Raw genomic sequence first — 16,866 nt, 5'->3', positions numbered from 1 at the left:
CCCCTTCCAACTTTAACCCATAGATCCCTGTGTGTGTGTGTGTTACCTACAGTATTTGAGAGTTGCAAACAAGTTGAGCTGACCCTCAGATGTCCTGTTAAGTGTGGGTAGATATGCTCACTGTTTTGCTCACTTAAATTCTTGTGAAACAATTTACAGCTTGCAGGATAACCAACAAATGCCGAACCATTCTCACTCATTGCACTGGGGCAGCTCAGGGTGTCCGAATGACAGTCCAAGACACGGAGCCTCATCGCACCACGATACCTCCGCCGGTGCCACACACTTTTTTGTGGATGAGCTCGGTGAGTATTCCCTGGAGGTGAATAAATGCAATTCTGTTCATGCGATGGAAACTGATGGTGTGTAGTTTATAGAAGTTATATTGATTGAAAGACCAGGCACAGACACGATGGAGCTTAACCAGTACGTTTCCAGCCCAACGAGGAAGGAGGTGTTGCTGGATTTGGTTTTGGGAAATGAGGCGGGCCAAGTGGAGCAAGTGTCTGTGGGGGAACATTTAGGGACCAGCGATCATAGTATCATAACGTTTAGAATGGCTTTGGAAAAGAACACGGACCATCTAAAGTAAAAATACTCAATTGGAAGAGGGCCAATTTCAGTGGGTTGAGAACAGATCTGGCACAGGTAAATTGGAATCAAAGATTGGCAGGCAAAACTGTAATTGAACAATGGGCGGCCTTTAAGGTGGAGATGGTTTGGGTGCAGTCTAGGTACATTCCCACGAGGGAGAAGGTAGGGCAACTAAAGCCAAAGCTCCCTGGGTGACGAAAGAGATACAGAGTAAGATGAAGCAGAAAAAAGGGGCGTATGACAGATGTCAGGTTGATAACACAAGTGAGAACCAGGCAAAATATAGAAAGTTCAGAGGGGAAGTGAAAAAGGAAATAAGAGGGGCAAAGAAAGAGTATGAGAATAGACTGGCGGCCAACATAAAAGGGAATCCAAAAGTCTTCTACAGGCATGTAAACAGTAAACGGGTAGTAAGAGGAGGGGTGGGGCCGATTAGGGACCATAAAGGAGATCTACTCATGAAGGCAGAGGGCATGGCCGAGGTACTAAATGAGTACTTTGCATCTGCCTTTACCAGGAAGAAGATGTCGCCAGAGTCTCAGTAAAGGGAGATGTAGTTGAGATACTGGATGGGCTAAAAATTGATAAAGAAGAGGTACTAGAAAGGCTAGCCGTACTTAAAGTAGATAAGTCACCCGGTCCGGATGGGATACATCCGAGGTTGCTGAGGGAAGTAAAGGTGGAAATTGTGGAGGTACTGGCCATAATCTTCCAATCATCCTTAGATACAGGGGTTGTACCAGAGGATTGGAGAATTGCAAATGTTACACCCTTGATCAAAAAAGGGTGTAAGGGTAAACCTGGCAACTACAGGCCAATCAGTTTAACCTCAGTGGTGGGGAAACTTTTAGAAACGATAATCTGGGACAGAATTAACAGTCACTTGAACAAGTGTGGATTGATTAGGGAAAGCCAGCACGGATTTATTAAAGGCAAATCGTGTTTAACTAACTTGATTGAGTTTTTTGATGAGGTAACAGAGAGGGTAGATGAGGGCAATGCAGTTGATGTGGTGTATATGGACTTACAAAGGCGTTTGATAAAGTGCCGCATAATAGGCTTATCATCAAAATTGAAGCCCATGGAATAAAAGGGGCAGTGGCAGCATGGATACAAAATTGGCTAAGTGACTGGAAACAGAGAGTAGTGGTGAATGGTTGTTTTTCAGACTGGAGGGACGTGTACAGTGGTGTTCCCCAGGGGTTGGTGCTAGGACCACTGCTTTTCTTGATATATATTAATAACTTGGACTTGGGTGTACAGGGCACAAATTTCAAAATTTGCAGATGACACAAAACTTGGAAGTGCAGTGAGGAGGATAGCGATAGACTTCAAGAGGATATCGACAGGCTGGTGGCATGAGCGGACACGTAGCAGATGAAATTTAACACAGAAAAATGCGAAGTGATACTTTCGGTAGGAAGAATGAGGAGAGGCAATATAAACTAGAGGGCACAACTCTAAAAGGGGTACAAGAACAGAGAGATCTGGGGGTCTATGAGCACAAATTGTTGAAGATGGCAGGGCAGGTTAAGAAAGCGGTTAAAAAAGCATATGGGATCCTGGGCTTTATAAATAGAGGTATAGAGTACAAAAGCAATGAAGTTCTGATGAACTTTTATAAAACACTGGTTCGGCCACAACTGGAGTATTGTGTCCAGTTCTGGGCACCACACTTTAGGAAAGATGTGAAGGCCTTAGAGAGGGTGCAGAAGAGATTTACAAGAATGATTTCAGGGATGAGGGACTTTAGTTACGTGGATAGACTGGAGAACGTGGGGTTGTTCTCCTTGGAACAGAGAAGGTTGAGAGGAGATTTGATAGAGGTATTCAAAATCATGAAGGGACTAGACAGAGTAGAAAGAGAGAAACTGTTCCCATTGGCGGAAGGGTCAAGAACCAGAGGACATGGATTTAAGATGATTGGCAAAAGTACCAAAGGCGACATGAGGAAAAGCTTTTTTACACAGTGAGTGGTTAGGATCTGGAATGCACTGCCCGAGGGAGTGCTGGAGGCAGATTCAATCATGGCTTTCAAAAGGGAACTGGATAAGTACTTGAAAGGAAAAAATTTGCAGGGCTATGGGGATAGGGCGGAGGAGTGGGACTAGCTGGATTGCTCTTGCAGAGACCCAGCACGGACTCGATGGGCTGAATAGCCTTCTTCTAAGCTCTAACCTTTCCATGATTGGATGCTCTTTCAAAGAGCTGGCACAGGCACAATGGTCCGAGTGGCCTCCTTGTAACATTGTAACATCTGTCAGAAGTGATTGGTAATTTTAAATAATGTCTGTAATGGTTTTAAAAGGCGTCCTGCTTACTCCAACAAAAAAAGTGCAGAAGTGCATTTTCCAGGTTATGTTGGTAGCATTTAAAATATAATTTCTTCAAAGGTTTTTTTTGTGCTCCATCAATTTGCTGCTAATTCTGCAAAAAAACCCAGCTGTTTTCCTACTCACCTGTCAAACGGGGCTGTCTGTAGCTGCATTTATTTCTGGGTGATTTATTATATCTTTGTAAGTTATGAATCCAAACGTTGCTGTATTTGATTCAGAATTACTCCTCATTCACATCTCTTTTTTTAAATTAAACTTTCAGGTTTTCTGTTGCGAGGTGATATCTATGGGAAATATATATTTTTTTAATTTGAAAATAAATACATACTTTTCCCAATTCTCTCTTCCATTTATTGCTGTTCATGATACCTTTCCCTGGTCGGAGTGGGGGCAGGGTCTGTAACTGGTCTCTAGGCAGAATTGTCTCCTGATTTCCCTCCCTTCCCTTCCGTGGGGAAGTTCCTTAAGCTTGGCATCTCTACCTGAGATCAGGAACGCAGTGTGTAGGGAATCGTAAGCTGGGACCGTGGAACATGACATGGGAATATGAACGAGCTGCGGTTTTGCCCTGTTTGTTTATCAGTGTAAAACCCTTGCTGTGATACTACTGAAATGTGTTGGAACCATGGGAAAGAATCCACTGGTGACCATATAAGACTAAAAAGGGCCTCCCCTTTAGTACTTGGAATCCATACAGCCCCAAGCAACGGGTACCACAGGAATCAGTGCTTGGGCCCCAGCTATTCACAATATATATCAATGATTTGGATGAGGGAACCAAGTGCAATATTTCTAAGTTTGCTGATGACACAAAACTAGGTGGGATCGTGAGTTGTGAGGAGGATGCAAAGAGGTTTTAAGGCGATTTAGACTAGTTGAGTGAGTGGGCAAATACATGGCAGATGCAGTATAATGTGGATAAATGTGAAGTTATCAACTTTGGAAGGAAAAACAGAAAGGCAGGGTATTATTTAAATGGTGAGAGATTGGGAAATGTTGATGTACAAAGGGACCTGGGTGTGCTTGTACACCAGCCACTGAACGCAAACATGCAGGTTCAGCAAGCAGTTAGGAAAGCAAATGGTATGTTGGCCTTCATTGCAAGAGGATTTGAGTACAGGAGCAAGGATATCTTACTGCAGTTATACAGGGCTTTGGTGAGACCACAGTATTTTGTGCAGTTTTGGTCTCCTTACCTAAGAAAGGATATACTTGCCATAGATGGAGTGCATCGATGGTTCACCAGACTGATTCCTAGGATGGCAGGACTGTTGTATGAGGAGAGATTGGGTCAACTCGGCCTGTATTCACTCGAGTTTAAAAGAATGAGAGGGGACCTCATTGAAACATATAAAATTCTGACAGGGCTAGACAGACTGGATGCAGGGAGGATGTTTCCCCTGGCTGGGGTGTCCAGAACAAGGGGTCACAGTCTCAGGATATGGGGTAGGACATTTAGGACTGAGATAAATTTCTTCACTCGGAGGGTGGTGAACCTGTGGAATTCTCTACCAAAGAAGGCTGTGGAGGCCAAGTCACAGAATATATTTAAGAAGGAGCTAGATAGATTTCTAGACACAAAACGCATCAAGGGGTATGGGGAGAGAGCGGGAATATGGTATTGAGATAGAGGATCAGCCATGATCATACTAAATGGCGGAGCAGGCTCTAAGGGCCAAATGGCCTACTCCTGCTCATGTTTTCTATGTTTATATCAAAATATTAGTTAACTATCTAGCCTGTCGCCAGGCATTAAACACTGGTATCTCCCCAGCATATTTCAGTTATTAATAGTGCAATTACATAGAATGTACAGCACAGAAACAGGCCATTCAGCCCAACTGGTCCATGCTGGTGTTTATGCTCCACATAAGCCTCCTCCCACCCCTCTTCATCTAACTCTATCAGCAAACCTTCTATTCCTTTCTCCCTCATGTGTTTATCTAGCTTCCCTTTAAATGCATCCATGTTATTCGCCTCAACTACTCCTTGTGGTAGCGAGTTCCACATTCTCACCACTCTCTGGGTAAAGAAGTTTCTCTTGAATTCCTTATTGGATTTATTAGTGACTGTCTTATATTTATGACCCCTGGTTTTGGTCTCCCCACAAGTGGAAACATCTTCTCTACGTCGGCGCTATTAAATCCTTTCATAACCTTAAAAGGCCTCGATCAGGCCACCCCTCAGCCTTCTCTTTTCTAGAGAAAGGAGCCCCAGCCTGTTCAGTCTTTCCTGATAGTTATAACCTCTCAGTTCTGGTATCATCCTTGTAAACAATATATACTTCAACAGAGGAAATACAATTTGTATAATAATTAGAAGTAGACCAATGCATTGAAATCTGTAACAATATATTTTGGAACTAGAGAGTGAAGTTTGAGATGACTGGAATGGTTGAATATGGTGTCATTTTGTTCCTAGGGGACGTTAGGTCATACACATTTGGTCCTGACAGCAGAGGTTTTGAAAATTCATTGGATCATCCTCCAAGTTCAGAACATATTCAAAGTTCATGGTAAGTGTGTCTGATTTTCACAACAGTTCCACAAATAAGGTAGAAATCTGAGACAAACGTTTTAGATAACATAAGAAATAGGAGCAGGAGTAGGCCAATCGGCCCTTCGAGCCTGCTCCGCCATTCAATAAGATCATAACCTCCTGGTACCAGCAATCCTCTGTGTAAACGAAGACTCGCATATCGAGTCAGGAGAAAGTGATAAATTAATCACTGTGTCCTAAGTATTCTTGGCTCTTAGAAAAAGAACAATTGAACTTGTTAAGGGCTTGTTAAAGGTTGTGAATGAGCAACTGGTGCAGCTTCAGTGGGCCATCAGAAGGAGGGGTTAAAGTGAGCTGGGATTGCCCTGTGCTCCAATTCTTACCGATGGCCTGGCTGGTCTCATCATCAACAACAACAACAACTTGCATTTATATAGAGTCTTTAATGTAGTAAAACGTCCCACGACGTTTCACAGGAGCGTAATCAGATGAAAATTGACACCGAGCCACATAAGGACAGTTGACTAAAAGCTTGATCAAAGAGGTAGGTTTTAAGGAGCATCTTAAGGAGCTTCTTTCTATGGACCCACGGCAAGGAATCACTAAAGAGACTACACGATAACATCAACAAGTTCCATCCCACCATCAAGCTCACCATGGACTACTCCTCAGAATCAGTTTCTTTCTTGGACACACGAATCTCCATCAAAGACGGGCACCTCAGCACCTCACTCTACCGCAAGCCCACGGACAACCTCACGATGCTCCACTTTTCCAGCTTCCACCCTAACCACGTCAAAGAGGCCATCCCCTATGGACAGGCCCTGCGAATACACAGGGTCTGCTCAGACGAGGAGGAACGCGATGGACACCTACAGACGCTGAAAGACGCCCTAGTAAGAACGGGATATGACGCTCGACTCATCGATCGACAGTTCCGACGGGCCACAGCAAAAAATCGCATAGACCTCCTCAGGAGACTAACACGGGACGCAACCAACAGAGTACCCTTTGTCGTCCAGTACTTCCCCGGAGCGGAGAAACTACGCCATGTTCTCCGCAGCCTTCAACATGTCATCAATGAGGACAAACACCTCGCTATGGCCATCCCCACACCTCCACTACTCGCCTTTAAACAGCCACCCAACCTCAAACAGACCATCGTTCGCAGCAAACTACCCAGCTTTCAAGAGAACAGCATCCACGACGCCACACAACCCTGCCACGGTAACCTCTGCAAGACATGCCAGATCATCGACACAGATACCACCATCACACGAGATGACACCACCCACCAGGTGCATGGTTCATACTCCTGTGACTCGGCCAACGTTGTCTACCTCATACGTTGCAGGAAAGGATGCCCCAGAGCATGGTACATTGGCGAGACCATGCAGACGCTGCGACAACGGATGAACGGACACCGCGCAACAATCGCCAAACAGGAGGGTTCCCTCCCAGTCGGGGAACACTTCAGCAGTCATGGACATTCATCCACCGACCTTCGGGTAAGCGTACTCCAAGGCGGCCTTCGAGACACACGACAACGCAAAATCGTCGAGCAGAAATTGATAGCCAAGTTCCGCACCCATGAGGACGGCCTGAACCGGGATCTTGGGTTCATGTCACGCTACACGTTACCCCACCAGCGAACAAATGTTATCTGTTTTTAATATAATGGGTCATTTGCTGGCTCTCTCTGCCTTCCGGATGTTTCTGCCTCTCTCTCTGTTTTTTTTTCTCTTTTTTTTTCTCTGTTTTTTTTCCCTGTTTGTTTTTTTGTTGAATGTGTATTCGGGGGTTCTGCAGATGACACCTCTCTGTCTGAACACGGTGATTGCCTTGGCAACGGGCAGTTGCAGAGGCAGTCTGTAAACACCATGTATTATTCAATATGTATAAATGCGTAGGCTTCAAGGAGATCTTGAAACATTTACCTGAGGAAGGAGAAAATCTCCGAAAGCTTGTGAATTTAAAATAAAATTGCTGGACTATAACTTGGTGTTGTAAAATTGTTTACAAATCTTAAAGGAAGAGAGAGAGGTTGAGAGATGGAGAAGTTTAGGGAGGGAATTCCAGAGCTTAGGGTCTAGGCAGCTGAAGGCACGGCCACTAATGGAGGAGCGATGAAAATCGGGGATGTGCAAGAGGCCAGAATTGGAGGAGCGCAGAGATCTCGGATGGTCGTGGGGCTGGAGGAGTTATTTCTATTTGAATTGAATGGCTTGGCTCCTCCCTTAGGCTCCAGACAAACTAGCAAACATCCATAACAGTTTTATCAAGTGAAGCTGGGATGTGATTTCTGTGAGTGAGCCTAGTTTTTAACCCATTCTGTATAGTGACAAAATTAAAGGAGCCAATACAGTGCTTCATATATTCTTCATTTTTGTCAATGTACTTAAAAAGGCTGCTTTATTTTCCTTCTTCAGAACACAAGGTGAGCTCTAACCAGGGCCTCCTCCGCCTTACACTCTACTGATCTAGGAATAGAATTAAGCATTTGAGTATTATATTGATGCTTCCCAGTGATTTGAGATACTAAATGCCAAGTTTACTAGTGTCCCAGATCCCTTTACACTGCACCTTCAGTTGTTTGTTACCATCCATTAGAAGCTATGACATTCATTCTCCAGTCCCTTCCCAGAAGATTTATCCTTGGATGCTTCCTGCATCTTAACTCTCGCCTCCCCCCACTCCAATTTAGTATCAGGGTGTGAATTTGAATTGGCTTTCTGGATACAAGTTCTGTTGGGACTGGAAATGTACACGGGTTGTGCAGTGATTTGGTGTGTAATCCTGTAGTCTTTTTTGTCAGCTATGGTTCAGTGGGTAGCACTCTCGCCTCTGAGTCAGAAGGTCGTGGGATCAGGTCCCCACTCCAGAGCCTTGAGCACAAAAATCTGGGCTGACACTCCAGTGCAGTACTGAGGGAGTGCTGCACTGTCGGAGGGTTGGTACTGAGGGAGCGCTGCACTGTCGGAGGGTCAGTACTTAGGGAGTGCTGCACTGTCGGAGGGTCAGTACTGAGGAGGGCTGCACTATCGGAGGGTCAGCGCTGAGGGAGTGCTGCACTGTTGGAGGGTCAGTGCGAGGGAGTGCTCCACTGTCGGAGGGTCAGTGCGAGGGAGTGCTCCACTGTCGGAGGGTCAGTACTGAGGAAATGCTGCCCTGTCAGAGGGTCAGTACTGAAGGAGAGCTGCACTGTCGGAGGATCAATACTGAGGGAGTGCTGCACCGTCGGAGGGTCAGTACTGAGGCAGTGCTGCACTGTCGGAGGGTCAGTACTGAGGGAGTGCTGCACTCCCTCACAGAGGTGCCGTCTTGCGGATAAGATGTTAAACCAAGACCCCATCTGCCCTCTCAGGTGGACGTAAAAAATCCCACGGCACTATTCGAAGAAGAGCAGGGGAGTTTTCCCTGGTGTCCTGGCCAATATTTATCCCTCTACCAACCTCACTAAAAACAGATTATCTGATTATTATCTCATTGCTGTTTGTGGGATCTTGCTGTGAGCAAGTTGGCTGCCGTGTTTCCTACATTAAAACACTGACTACATTTCAAAAAGTACTTCATTGTCTGTAAAGCACTTTGGGACATCCTGAGGTGGTGAAAGGTGCTGTAGAAAAGCAAGTTTTTCTTTAACTGTGAGAAATGTGGTGAAATTATTGAAGAATGTTTCCCATCCTTACAGCACTCACTAGAGGGAGCTGTATCCCCATCAGTTCCACCTGATATCTCACAGTACTGTCCTTCTCTGTCCCATTGAACAAAAACCCAATCATTCAATGCTAAATATTAATATAGAATTGTTTTAAAAATATAATATATTTTAAAACAACAAGTCGCTCCTATTTCTTCGCGCCCCCGCCCCCCTGTTTCTCTGCTTTAGCCAGGAATGTGGATGTTCTGGCTGATCGACAGTCACCAATGATGCTGCTCTGAGGTCTACCTTACCTCTTCCACATATGGACATTCCTATACCTTGAGTATAGAAGATTAAGGGTTGATCTAATCGCGGTGTTTAAGATGATTTAAGGAGTTAATAGGATCGATAGAGAGAAACTATTTCCTCTGGTGGGGGAGCCCAGAACAAGGGGGCATAACATTAAAATTAGAGCTAGGCTGTTCAGGGGTGATGTCAGGAAGCACTTCTTCACGCAAAGGGTAATGGAAACCTGGAACTGACTCCCCAAAAGGTTATGGATGCTGGGGGTCAATTGAAACTTTCAAGACTGAGATTGATAGATTTTTGTTGGGTGAGGGTATCAAGATATGGAGCAAAGTCGGGAAAATGGGTTTAAGATACAGACCAGCCGTGATCTAATAGAATGGCGGAACAGGGTTGAATGGCCTCCTTCTGTTCCTATGTACTTTGCAAGCAATGGGATCTTAAGGCCTGATCGATGTTGAGTGACCTCTGATTTGGCTTTTGAAAGCATTCGAGAGCCTTACCTGTTGGTGACAGAGGAGGTGACATATTGCTCAAGGGTAAAATTCAAACCCAGCTTCCAAGGAATCCTGCTGTCCACTCCCAGAGCTGCTGCTTCATTAAATGCTCGTAAAGTAGGACATTTCATTGACTCCATTTGTAAAGGAATATTTTAGCTACATATAGAAAAGAAAGACTTGCATTTCTATCGCACCTTCCACGACCTCAGGACATCCCAAAGCGCTTTGCAGCCAATGAAGTACTTTTGAAGTGTAGTCTGTTGTCATGTAGGAAACGCGGCTGCCAATTTGTGCACAGCAAGATCCCAAAAACAGCAGTAAGATAAGAACATAAGAAATAGGAGCAGGAGTAGGCCATTCGGCCCCTCGAGCCTGCTCCGCCATTCAATAAGATCATGGCTGATCTTCTACCTCAACGCCATTTTCTTGCACTATCCCCATTTCCCTTGATGACTTTATTATCTAGAAATCTATTGATCTCTGTTTTGAATGTACTCAATGACTGAGCCTCCATAGCCCTCTGGGGTAGAGAATTCCAAAGATTCACCACCCTCTGAGTGAAGTTAATGACCAAATAACCAGTTGGTTGAGGGATAAATACTGACCAGGACACACAGTTCCCAAAGATTATTTTAAAAATGACAAATGAACTCTACCAGAACACGTGGCTCAGTTTATGCTGCTTGTTGCCAAGCGACACATCCCAATTGTTTGTGGGGATCAAATGATCACAAAAGATTCCCAGTTGTTTGTGGGGATCAAAGGATCACTGGAGATTCCCTGTCGTGTGGGGAATGAAGGATCACCGGAGATTCCCTGTCGTGTGTGGGGATCAAAGGATCACCAGAGATTCCCTGTCATGTGTGGGGAATGAAGGATCACTGGAGATTCCCTGTCATGTGTGGGGAATGAAGGATCACCGGAGATTCCCTGTCGTGTGGGGAATGAAGGATCACCGGAGATTCCCTGTCGTGTGGGGATCAAAGGATCACCGGAGATTCCCTGTCATGTGTGAGGATCAAAGGATCACCGGAGATTCCCTGTCGTGTGTGTGGAATGAAGGATCACCGGAGATTCCCTGTCGTGTGTGGGGATCAAAGGATCACCGGAGATTCCCTGTCGTGTGTGGGGATCAAAGGATCACCGGAGATTCCCTGTCATGTGTGGGGATCAAAGGATCACCGGAGATTCCCTGTCATGTGTGGGGATCAAAGGATCACCGGAGATTCCCTGTCGTGTGTGGGGATCGAAGGATCACTGGAGATTCCCTGCCGTGTGTGGGGAATGAAGGATCACTGGAGATTCCCTGTCGTGTGGGGAATGAAGGATCACCGGAGATTCCCTGTCATGTGTGGGGATCAAAGGATCACCGGAGATTCCCTGTCGTGTGGGGAATGAAGGATCACCGGAGATTCCCTGTCGTGTGTGGGGATCAAAGGATCACTGGGGATTCCCTGTCATGTGTGAGGATCAAAGGATCACTGGAGATTCCCTGTCGTGTGTGGGGATCGAAGGATTACCGGAGATTCCCTGTCGTTTGTGGGGACTGAAGGATCACTGGAGATTCCCTGTCGTTTGTGGGGACTGAAGGATCACTGGAGATTCCCTGTCGTGTGTGGGGATCAAAGGATCACCGGAAATTTTCAGCTTCTCGGGGAGATTATCCCTGTGCAGTGTACTGGATATGTCTCTCTAAGATGTGGCTCTCCTTGGAGATTGTATTAAGGATTACCAGGATATGACCCTTGCCAGTCTTTGTTCTCAGAGTGGGAGACACGTTGTGAGAAGAGGTGTGACCTACATTGCCAGTCAAATAAAGAAAGAACTTGTATTTCTATCGCGCCTTTCACGACCTCAGGACGTCCCAAAGTGTTTTACAGCCAGTGAAGTACTTTTGAAGTGTAGTCACTGTTGTAATATAGGGAAATGCGGCAGCCAATTTGCACACAGCAAGGTCCCACAAACAGCAATGTGATAATGACCAGATAATCTGTTTTAGTAGTGATGGTTGAGGGATAAATATTGGCCAGGACACCGGGGAGAACTCCCCTGCTCTCTTATTCGTTCATGGGATGTGGGCATCACTGGCGAGGCTGGCATTCATTGCCCATCCCTAATTGCCCTTGAGAAGGTGGTGGTGAGCCACCTTCTTGAACCGCTGCAGTCCGTGTGGTGACGGTTCTCCCACAGTGCTGTTAGGAAGGGAGATCCAGGAATTTGACCCAGCGACGATGAAGGACTGGCGATATATTTCCAAGTCGGGATGGTGTGTGACTTGGAGGGGAACATGCAGGTGATGTTGTTCCCATGAGCCTGCTGCTCTTGTCCTTCTAGGTGGTAGACGTCGCGGGTTTGGGAGGTGCTGTCGAAGAAGCCTTGGCGAGTTGCTGCAGTGCATCCTGTAGATGGTACACACTGCAGCCACAGTGCGCCGGTGGTGAAGAGAGTGAATGTTTAGGGTGGTGGATGGGGTGCCAATCAAGCGGGCTGCTTTGTCCTGGATGGTGTCAAGCTTCTTTTTCGAAATAGTGCCATAGGATCTTTTACATCCACCTGAGAGGGCAGACGGGGCCTCAGTTTAACATCTCATCCAAAAGACGGCACCTCTGACAGTGCAGCACTCCCTCAGTACTGCACTGGAGTGTCAGCCTGGATTGTGTGCTCAAGTCTCTAGTGGGACTTGAACCCACGACCTTCTGACTCAGAGGCAAGAGTGATACCCACTGAGCCACGGCTGACACTAATAATAATCTGTACTTCTCTGACAGTGCTCTTGGTTCTCTCTGCTATCTGTTCTTTTTTTCCCCCTCTTTACGGATGCATTCTCTGACCCATCGCGCTCTCTTTCTCAATCACTCCACTGTGTTACTCAGCAAAACGCAGTATGCCCTCCTCACAGGCTGGGTGAACACTGAGCCTTGCCATTCTGTAGGGACACTGGGGAACTGCATGCTGCATAAAGTTATGTCCTGGTAATGATTACTTGGATGATATCATGCCTTTTTTTGTTCTGTAATAAGCAAGAGCTTTTAATAAAAAAAATAGTGTGTCTGTACTTCCTCCTTAATTTGTGGCAGTTAGCAGAGGAGCTCCAGCTAGCATCAAATATCACAAGTGTTGTTCATCCCAGGGATCAGTCCCATTCTCCCAGTTATGCTTCGGGAGATGGACACGATGAGGCAGAGGTGACCACAGCGGAGGCACCCCGTCGACACCAGCCAGTCATACTGCAAAGGATGCGAATTCGAAGATATTCAGAGGCACGCCAGGTAGGTGATGGGAGTTGATGAGAGAGGAATGCCAAGTCTCTCATGGTGTCGGAACGAAATAATCAGAGTGGGGTTGCATACGAGTGAATTGAGATATTCAAATGAATGTTGTCTTGCCGGAACATTCCGTTGGGCTAGAATTTCAACATCCCCATTCACAACTCAAGATATGTATTCCCAACTTTTTTTTAAAAAAAATCCTTCAAAGCAAAAATATGCAGATGCTGAAAATCTGAAATAAAAACTTGGCGGGTCAGACGAGGTCCTCCAGCTGAAACGTTAACTGGACCTTCCTCCCTCTCTCCACAGGTGCTGCCTGGCCTGCTGAGTGTTTCCAGCATGCGCTGTTTTTTTTAAAAAGTCCTTTGTTTAATTGCACATATCATTAAAATAACACAAAACATAAATTAAATGTGTTAACTAGTGGTAAGCGGGTATGTTAATCAGTGGGGCCCCCTTGGCTCAGCATCACTCCCTGTATAACCGTGTCCTGCTGCCTTATATGCTCCTCCTTACTGTGTTAAAATAAATATTACTTCTGCTCTTAACAACATTCTTTCCCAAGACTTTCTGTCATCCCTTTCCTCTGACAATCTCCTGGCTTTTAAAACAGGAGCTTAGCATTAACTGATCCCCGTGTGGGGGGAGTTCATGACTTTGTGCGATAGTGTAAGATGGGTGATAGCGAGGGGACAGACCGTCTTACATCTCTCCCCGTTTTTATTTCCATTCAAGTCAATCGAATTAAAAATGGGGAGAGATGTGAAACAGTTTGCCGACTCGCTATCACCCGTTTTACACGAGATCTACCCCCATGTAATTATTTGATGCAGTGTCTTCTACTCTGTTGCTTTGAACGGTGATGCTGTCCTGTACAATGCAGCTCCTTCATTTTCTCAATCGTAAAAATCAAATGTTCCCAGGTCTGCAATTTTTTTTGTTTTTGTTCATTTGGGTGTTTGAGATGTGAGGAGGCCCATCACTATCTTTAGGAATCTCCAAACTAAACTGCTCGAAAATTCTGTTTGCCTGACAATAGGCTGCACACTCTCTCCCCATAGGGCTCCTCCCCACCTACCTAAGCCTTGAGAACTTAGGTTGGCCACAGTCAAGGCTTAGGGATCCTCAAGTAATTAGAGATTAACCAGTTAAAACCCCGCACTTTACTGGCACACAGGATTGGTAAGCTACAACCAGGTTCTTTCTACTCGTTAGGGCTTTGACTCACAGGGTTACCTGGAGCCAGTGCCCAGTGACACAGATCGACCCCTCCAATCCATCAATAGCCAGTCCTGCATGGACCCGCTGGGCTGAGGATCAATTTCTCTACCAATCACCCATTGCTCGGCCTGTCATTTAAAGCCAACTCGATTCCAAACAGACCCTTTACCCCCCCCCTTCCCCCTCATACTCCTCTCTTCCCCCCCCCCCCCCGCCCCCACCCCCCCCCCACAGGAGAGTAAGAACTAGCTGGTTATTAGATAGGGTGAGCAGCACAGCACACGAGTGTTCTGTACAATACCCCCTCAGGTTCCATCCGTCAGTCGTGTTGGAGCTACAGCTGTAGCTGTTTCTCTACGGCCCCCAGCACAGTAGAGACTGAACCCTGGATATGTGAGTGCACATACCACACCCAGTCTCCAGGTAACGCCTTCCCACCAGCTGCTGTCCCAAAGCTTAGAGTTTCTTCATCCGCTTTGTGACACACATCTGGAGAGACTAGAGAAGCTGGGATTGTTCTCCTTATTTCTGTGTAGTTTAGGAAAAATAAGACTCGATATGTTACATAGAGCGGGAGTAGCTGTGTTTTTTGGCTGGTTGTTCTGCTTTTGTGTTTAACCATACATCTTTCCTTCTTATCTCTTAAGAGTGGATCTGGGGATCGTGAATCAGCTTTTAAAGTAGTACAAGAAAAGTCCAACTGCAGACAGTCTTACAGGTTTTGGATCTTACCGGGCAAGTGGGTGGAGATTCATTACGATCGCCTGGCTTTGCTGACTTTACTTGACAGGTGTATAGTTTTGTTCCTCTTTGCCTTTGAAGCTGTATAACTTCATGACAACTCTCTCCTTATGGCGGATCTTGCTTTGATAAAGCATTAGTACAAAACGTATACATGAAACCTGCTAATTACAGGAATTTGCTACTACAGCAAGATCGCGAGATAATTACAGACGAGGAAGGCCATTCAGCCTATTATAGCTCACCCATCCAGAATGACCCTAAAATTCCACCATTGCATCATCCAATTCGCAGTTCTTAAATGATTCCAGGTATTTCACCTCCACTTCTCCATCTGGAATCCAGTTACATGCGTTGATCACTCTGTAAGAATATGTTCTTGATACCAGTCCTAAATCTATCTAAACTTCTGATCCCTTGTCCTACTTAGAGCTGGAGTTCATCTAAAGTAAGTTTCTAGATTTACCTTTTCCATACCATTTACTAGCTTGTGTAAGACCACCTCTTAGATGTCCCCTTTCAAAACTGGAGCCCAAGTTTCTCTAGTCTTTCCCCATAGCTCTATAAGACGGGAATCAAATTTCCTCTTCACTGCCTCCAGTGCTTGAATGTTTTGGTGACCAGAACTGGAAACAGTACTACAATGCGATCTATCCAGAGCACTGTACACTGTGACCTTGACTCCCTCTGGCCTGTATTCAACTATTTGGGTTACATAGTTCAACATTCTATTGGCCTTGTTGATTGTTGCTTTGCAGTGTTTCAACATTTTGAGTGCCAAGTCTACTAAGACTCCTAAGTCTTTCTCAACTTCATCCAGTTCAACACCCTTCATGGAGTACGTATGTCACCCATTTTCCCCTCCCGCACTCTACATTTGCCAGCATTAAATTCCATCTCCCATTGTCCTGCCCACTCACACACATTGTCCAGCTCATTCTGTAATTTCTGGGCTGCCTCCTCTGATCCCATTGCCTCTCCTAGTTTGATATCATCGTGTGAAGCTACAACACGGGGCTGATCACATGCTAAACACCAAAAGCAGCAAGCTATAGACGGAGGTAATTAGCCCCACAACCAACGGATCAAAGAAAAGATCTGTGGCTCTACCACATCCATGGTTGGCAACCAGGCAACTAACAGGAGGAGAAGGAGGCTTCATGAACATTCCCATCCTCTACTAACAGAAGGAGAAGGAGCCTCCATGAACATCTCCATCCTCAACTAACAGGAGGAGAAGGAGGCTCCATGAACATCCCCATCCTCAACTAACAGGAGGAGAAGGAGGCTCCATGAACATCTCCATCCTCAACTAACAGGAGGAGAAGGAGGCTCCATGAACATCCCCATCCTCAACTAACAGGAGGAGAAGGAGGCTTCATGAACATTCCCATCCTCTACTAACAGGAGGAGAAGGAGGCTCCATGAACATCTCCATCCTCAACTAACAGGAGGAGAAGGAGGCTCCATGAACATCTCCATCCTCAACTAACAGGAGGAGAAGGAGGCTCCATGAACATCCCCATTCTCAACTAACAGGAGGAGAAGGAGGCTCCATGAACATCCCCATCCTCAACTAACAGGAGGAGAAGGAGGCTCCATGAACATCTCCATCCTCAACTATGGTCAGCTCAGCACGTAAGGCTGAAGACCTACAAATCTGAACTAGCCAGCCCCTTATCCCAGCTATTCCAATGCAGCTCTGATTTTGGCATCCAGCTGCCCAGGTATATAGTAGGATAAATCTAACCCGACCA

General features: G+C 45.8%; 1 protein-coding gene across 1 annotated transcript in view; it reads left to right on the top strand.

Annotated features, from left to right (window-relative positions):
* Positions 1–16,866, top strand: part of LOC137321658 (pecanex-like protein 1) — a 245,233-nt gene that overhangs the window by 60,965 nt on the left and 167,402 nt on the right. Inside the window, exons 7-10 of the mRNA XM_067984156.1 lie at positions 160–305; positions 5,352–5,445; positions 13,009–13,147; positions 15,016–15,158. Coding sequence (XP_067840257.1) covers positions 160–305; positions 5,352–5,445; positions 13,009–13,147; positions 15,016–15,158 — 522 coding nt within the window. The remainder of the gene's footprint in view (positions 1–159; positions 306–5,351; positions 5,446–13,008; positions 13,148–15,015; positions 15,159–16,866) is intronic.

This window comes from Heptranchias perlo, chromosome 5 (assembly GCF_035084215.1).
Source record: "Heptranchias perlo isolate sHepPer1 chromosome 5, sHepPer1.hap1, whole genome shotgun sequence".
NCBI classification, from domain to species: Eukaryota; Metazoa; Chordata; class Chondrichthyes; order Hexanchiformes; family Hexanchidae; genus Heptranchias; species Heptranchias perlo.
The sequence above is the reverse complement of the archived record's forward strand: the minus strand, read 5'-3'. Positions and strand labels throughout refer to the sequence as shown.